This window comes from Capsicum annuum, chromosome 5 (assembly GCF_002878395.1).
Source record: "Capsicum annuum cultivar UCD-10X-F1 chromosome 5, UCD10Xv1.1, whole genome shotgun sequence".
Lineage (NCBI taxonomy): Eukaryota > Viridiplantae > Streptophyta > Magnoliopsida > Solanales > Solanaceae > Capsicum > Capsicum annuum.
Genome location: NC_061115.1, coordinates 122768942 through 122775450, shown reverse-complemented (window position 1 = coordinate 122775450; position 6509 = coordinate 122768942). Strand labels below are relative to the sequence as shown.

The 6509-nt window shown below is 33.2% G+C and overlaps 1 protein-coding gene across 1 annotated transcript in view; it reads right to left on the bottom strand.

Annotated features, from left to right (window-relative positions):
• Positions 1 to 2353: 2353 nt before the first annotated feature.
• Positions 2354 to 6509, bottom strand: part of LOC124898531 — a 13224-nt gene continuing 9068 nt past the window's right edge. Inside the window, exons 2-4 of the mRNA XM_047412167.1 lie at positions 2790 to 2839; positions 2550 to 2664; positions 2354 to 2455 (exon numbers count right to left, since the gene is read on the bottom strand). Of these exons, the coding sequence (XP_047268123.1) occupies positions 2354 to 2455; positions 2550 to 2664; positions 2790 to 2839 (267 nt within the window). The remainder of the gene's footprint in view (positions 2456 to 2549; positions 2665 to 2789; positions 2840 to 6509) is intronic.

Genomic DNA, 6509 nt, shown 5'->3' with positions numbered 1-6509 from the left:
ATTTGATGCAATAGATTAACCATCTAATGCAATAGATTAACCATCGAATGCAATAGAGGAACAATTTGATACAATATATGACACATCTGCTGAAAATTATCAAACAGATATATACATCTGTTGCAATAGTTGACTAACTCATTGTATCAGATGCAGTATCTATTGTAACATATGTCTCATCCATTTCAGCAAATCAAATAACTCTTTATACCATTTTTATTTGTACCAATAGATGGCCTATCTACTGTAACAGATGGTTCATCTGTTGGGACAAATTAAATCAAGACTTTCTACTATTTTAGTTTTTCCAAATAGATGAGTCATATGTTGCAACAGATGGTTCATCCGTTAGAAATTATAATAAAGTCTTCCTTATATTTTAATTTTTCCCAACAGATAATCCATATGTTGCAATAGAAAGATAATCTGTTTGCTAAAACAGAAGAGTTACCCTTTTTCATTTTTTTGTATCTCTGTGATTATCATTGATAATTCTGACTTTCCAGGTGGATGTCATAGTAGAAGTTACTATTGAATAATATTGACAATATGCTAATCTTTTTTATGGAAATACAGAGAAGCAAAACCACAGAAATCATACGTAAGTGACATTAAAGATCCACGACGACCAACACCAAATTCCATAGCACTGGATGAAGAACAACTTGTCCATATTGAGTAGATCTTTATAGCTTGAGTCTGTCAAAGTAATAACCTCACCCCTCCTTAGGAATTATTGACATCAAAACTTAAATTATTGATTTATTTGTTGAGATTTGTACCCATAGCAATTTTTTTACATTTCATTTATTTGTTGATTTATTTTATGTAATTTCTGAAGGCTTGATTTATTATATGTTTTCTATGAATTTTATTTTATCCTTAGATTTAAACTTATTAATTTAAATTGAATACTAGATTCAAATATTGCAACAAACAAGGTATCTATTACAACAGACGACATATCTATTCAAATAGATTTACACATATGTTGCAACATGTAGGTCATTTGTTGGAAATTATCAAACAGGTCTTTCCACTGTTGCAACAGATAGACCTAGATAGAAACATCGACATAATACAATAGATGACCAATCTATTGCAATAGATAAACTATCTATCAGAACAAATAGAATATCTATAAGTACAGATAGACAATCTATTGTATTATGAGAAAATTCAACTTTCATTACACATAAAAAATAGCCACTACATGTAAAGTGAAGTGAATTAAAATAAAAAAGGCGGAACCCATCGACAGACACCTAAAGTTGCAGCGATCTTTCACTTTGGCACCTCAAATAGACAGCGTTTATTTTAAACACCTAAAATAGGCATCAGTTTGGAACTTTTTGCCCTGTTGGCAACTCACGTGTAATTCACACATCCAAGGCGCGTTGAACCCCCATTTTTGCTGACTTGGTCCCCAACGGTTAATTTTCCCCATTGTCTTATAAATTCATCTTTTTCCTAAAATTTAACTCTAAATTCCTAAGTCTTCTTCTTCTTTTTATTCTTCTTCTTCATTTTTTTTTCTCTATCCAAATTCTTCAAACTATTTGTATTTGTTTTTTCATCTTTTTTTTTTCCAACTTAGCTTGACAATGTTGAGCTCATCTTCCACTATTTTTTATGATAAACTTTACTTTTGATATTGTAAGTGTGGTCATGAAGCTCTATTGAAGACTTTTTGGACTAAACAAAATTCATTTCGTAGGTTTTTTACTTGTAAGATTTCAAAGGTAATATTTTTCTTATTTAATCAGTTGATTAATTATTGACCTGTAATTGTTTTGTAATTGTGGTCTTTTTTTAATAGAAATTGGATGGATGAAATTACTTTGATTGGTATGAATAATGATACCCTTTACAATAAAATCGTGTAATCTAGGATTTTTGAAGAGAAATAAAATCGAGCAAGAAAATACTACATTGTTGGCATTATTGCGCCTGATTTGGTGTTGTTGGGCACATGAATATTCAAGCCTAATTGCTGAAATTTTTATGATGGTGTATTTGCTACTGGTTTAGTGTTGTTGAGCACATGGATATTCAAGCGTAATTGCTGAACTTTTCATGGTGTAATTTCTACTGGTGTGATGTACCAAAATTGTTGGTTTTCATGATGGTTTAGCTCTACTATTTTGATGTGTATTTGACCGCTATTCTATGCAACTAATTGTTACTGCTATTCAGTACTAGAAGATTCAAAGGAACAACTGAAACTAATTATTTGTTTGGTACTCCAAGTTATAGAACAAAATGCACACATAATCAACATGAGAAACTTCTTCTTCTTCTTCTTGTTTGCTATCTGCTGCAACTGATTTATGGTGACTGCATATCTATTTTTCTATCTCAAGCCTCTAGGCTTATAACCAAGATCAACTCCTGTAGAACTTGCATCCTCGTAAGTTGCACCAGTTTGTAGGATCCTCTTGCTTGATGTCCCTAACTGTTTTTTTAGAAAAAAAAGGAACAACATTTTTAGTATATTTACTTAGCTATTTACTTTTTTCTTTAAAGAAACAAAGTTGAAGTAAACTTACATTCAATACTTGGGTGCCCTTTCCACTTGTGTAGATCCCAAATCCAGCAGTCTTAGCCATTTTTGATCCACCTTCTCCAGTATCTTCTGTACCTACAACTCGTTCCCTCTTCTGTCTAATATTTTTATTTTTTTAGGAGGTAGTTGACTCTTGATTGCTTATGTAACATGGATTGTTGTATCACCACTTGATTCTTGATTCCACACTTGACTCCAGTTGGACTAGATGTGCCTAGCATACCTTCTAACCTCATCATTTGGTAACAACTCAAAAACAGCTGCTTGAAAACCCTACAAAACAAAAGAATAGTTAAAGTAACTGGCAAAAAAATGAAGTATGTCAAACAATTTACAGTCAACAAGACCTAGAGTAATAAAAGAAGAAATCCCCAACTCCTTCTTAGTAGGAACGATCCATGGATGCACAATATAAAAAAAGGTAGATATATTTAAATCATATAATAATTTGCAGTCTGTTGGGTTACATGTTAACAGAGACAACTTATACAACAAATGATCTTTCTGTCATAACAGATGATTCATATATGGAAATAGATTAAATATATGTTACATCAGATTACCTATCTGTTGCATAATTTACAGTAGATGAGTAATCTGTTGAGTAGGGCTCAGAGAACCAAAGCAACAGATGGGTAATCTGTTGTAAAATATAAATTATCTGTCGCAACAGATTACCCATCCGTTCTACTAGTTGCAGTAGATGGGTAATGTAATGCCCCAAAACTACCTTTTAGATGTCACACGGTGTTTAGGACCACAAGTGATCCCAAGCTAACCCATGAACTGGCATAAATTAAGCAACTGATTTGAATATGCATAAAATCACTGAGTTTACTATGCTGAAACATAATCATGATGAAATCTGGGAAAATACAATACTGATACAATTTTACATTCTGATAAAGATGAAAAGAGAAACTGAAATTACATGACTGACTCTGACTGACATCCGTGAAGCCTCTACTATACTAACTATAGATAACTGGGATGCAACTCCAACTACCACTAATCAATACATATGAGTAAGAAAGAAAAGTACATAAATAACATCTAACTGAAGTCCCCGAAGTAGGAGGACTCATCATCTATTGGCTAGAATCTGCAACTGTCTAATCCTAATATATGGACTACAGTTGAATTGGTACCCACACTATTAAACAATGTAGCACATAGACGTATATGTGGATGAGTACTTTTGAAATGTACTGAGCATGTTGGGGTGAATGCATAAGTAAAACAATATCTCAATATTCACATAAACTTGTAGAAGGATGCATCCTAAGTAAAAATGACTCACATTGGCTGAAATAACTGAAAGCTAAAAATCATGAATGACAAAACATACTATATAAATCTTGTGAGTCATAACACTTAATTCTAAAAGTTGTACTTTTACTCTTTTTGCTAGTGGAATAAGTAGAACTGAAGTTAAGTTTATTTTCAAATCATGCATACTAAGTGTAAAAGGACTCACCCTTATATCTGTAAACTAAAATCTGAAATGTCATAGCTAATGACTTATGTAAAATAATATTTGAATAAAATCATGAGCCTTTACACTTAGTTTCTAAAAGCTGTTATGTTATTTTGTTTTAGAACTTCATTTTTAGGGAGTTTCTTCTAACCGACATACACCATGTGAGTTATCATGATGTCCAATGTATAGTTCCCCTAAGGAGAAAACCCATGTTGGGGAGAGGTGTCATACTCTTGCCAAGGAGTGATCACAATCTGTATCTGTCATCTATATAAATGGGAATAATCTGAATCTATACCTACTTTGGATCGTATTGCTGGGGCATGTGAACTAGGACACATACCCAACTCGATGCTAAATACTACTCCTTTTAATCTGTATGCTCAATCTGTAGGAAATCCACTTTTAAAACTAGGATAAGGGTTTATAATGAAAACCAATTATGCATCTGTTTGTTCTAAACTGTAATTAAAACTAATATGTTTTCTGTAAACTGTAATAAAAATTGCAAAGTGGATTAAGCTGAGGATCAAAAGACCAAATCTTGCTGAGGATCAAAAGACCAAATCTTTCTCAAAATCTGAATATAAGCTAGTGATAGGGTGCTTAAAAGCAAAATCTTCTTGAAAACATCAATACTTAACCTTAGGGCTTAAAACCCATGCAAATTCATAGCAAAATGTCATGCTCAACATACTTCTTGAAATACTTCAACAATATCAAGATACTAAAATCAAGAATCACAATATCATGCATAAAACTTAATTCAAACTCTGTAAAATCATATCACGTGCATAAAGATGTGAAAATAAACATGCAATTCAACATTTAAATCACTTTTAACTTCATAAACTTCAAATAATGATAATTAGGTATGAATCCTAGACCGCAAATCATGTAAATTTAACTTTAAAAACTATTTTTGGGTACTAGGATGAAAGAAGTATCCTTGTTCATAACCCCACATACCTTATCTGATTAATTGAATGTAGAAGCTTGAACTTTGAATTTCTAATGATGTTTTTGAAGCTTCTTCTTGAATTTCTTGAACCCAAAAACTTGAATTCTTGGTTATCTTGAATAAGGAACGGTGAAACTTGGGATTTCTTGAAGTTAAAGTTGAAGCTCTAGGGTTTTCTTGGAGAGAAATTTGGTGAGGAATGAGTGTAATATGCTTAGAATAAGGTTAAATCTTTAGTTTTTACTAATTGGGGGCGTGGAAAAAGACTAAATTGCCCCTGGTAACTAAAATTCATAATTGGAATGCCGTTTTAGGATCCACTACTATGCGGTGACTTTATCATCACTATACTCACCACAACGCGGTGCAATCACGGTGAGTCGCTGAAAAATGACAATTACTATTTTGCACTCTACCGCGACGCGCCAAGGCACCCATCGCTATATCCACCACAACGCGGTGGAATCGCGGTGGGATACTATTTTGGGGAATCCAAAGGGGTCTAATCCTTGTCCGAAAAATCTGAAACTTACCCGAGACATGCTTCTTACACCACTGAACATGAGTTAACTAAAAAACCATCATCTCGGAGCCCGAAAGGTTAACTTAAAATTCCTCAAAGTTAGAAGGTCTTAAAAATGGCTAAGTCCTCAACACTTAGTGAAAATTTCAAGGCTTAAACCCCTTAAGTATGCAACTAAGAGTTGAAATAAGCTAGGATTAGTACGGGGTATTACAATATCTCCCCCTTGGAAACATTCGTCCTCGAATGAGAGTGGTTAAACTGAGAGTACTGTACCAAGGTAAGTAAAATCATTTACTGAACATGGATGACTTGGAAAATGAGTGCATAACTGAATCTAAAACATGATACATGAATTGAATATCATGACTGAGATGATTTCTTGAATACATGCATTGGCATGAGAATTGTTATAAGGTTGAGATAGAAACAAAAGAGTCAACTTATGAGTAACCATTACTTTAGACTGGATCTGATTTTATGAAGAAAGGTTGCGAGATTCAAGATATGAAAACTCAGGGTATTACCACATCTCCCCCTTAGGATAGTTCGCCCCCCGAATGATACTGACTTGGCTGAACTACTAAGGAAAGACTGAGTTGATACACAAGATACATACGGACTGAATCATGATTGAATATCTGAATCTGAAACTAAAGCATGATGCATGAACTGAGCTAAATTCATAATTTTTATGAATGCGAACATTTTACCTCATAGAATGGCCTTACTCGTAAAACTTTGGGTAGTAAGACTAAATGAAAAGTTGGAAATCTATAGGAGCTTATCTGCTTGATTGCTAAACTAGATCGCAGGCTCTATAGATCTGACCATACTGATTGCCCATACTCAAATGGAGTATTTCTCCAACACTCTTCTAACAAATTCTAATAATATTATGGAGCAAAGAATTTTGGGCATAATCTGAACAAGACATCTGACTAAGAAAACACAACATTGATACAATTCTATAGCATGG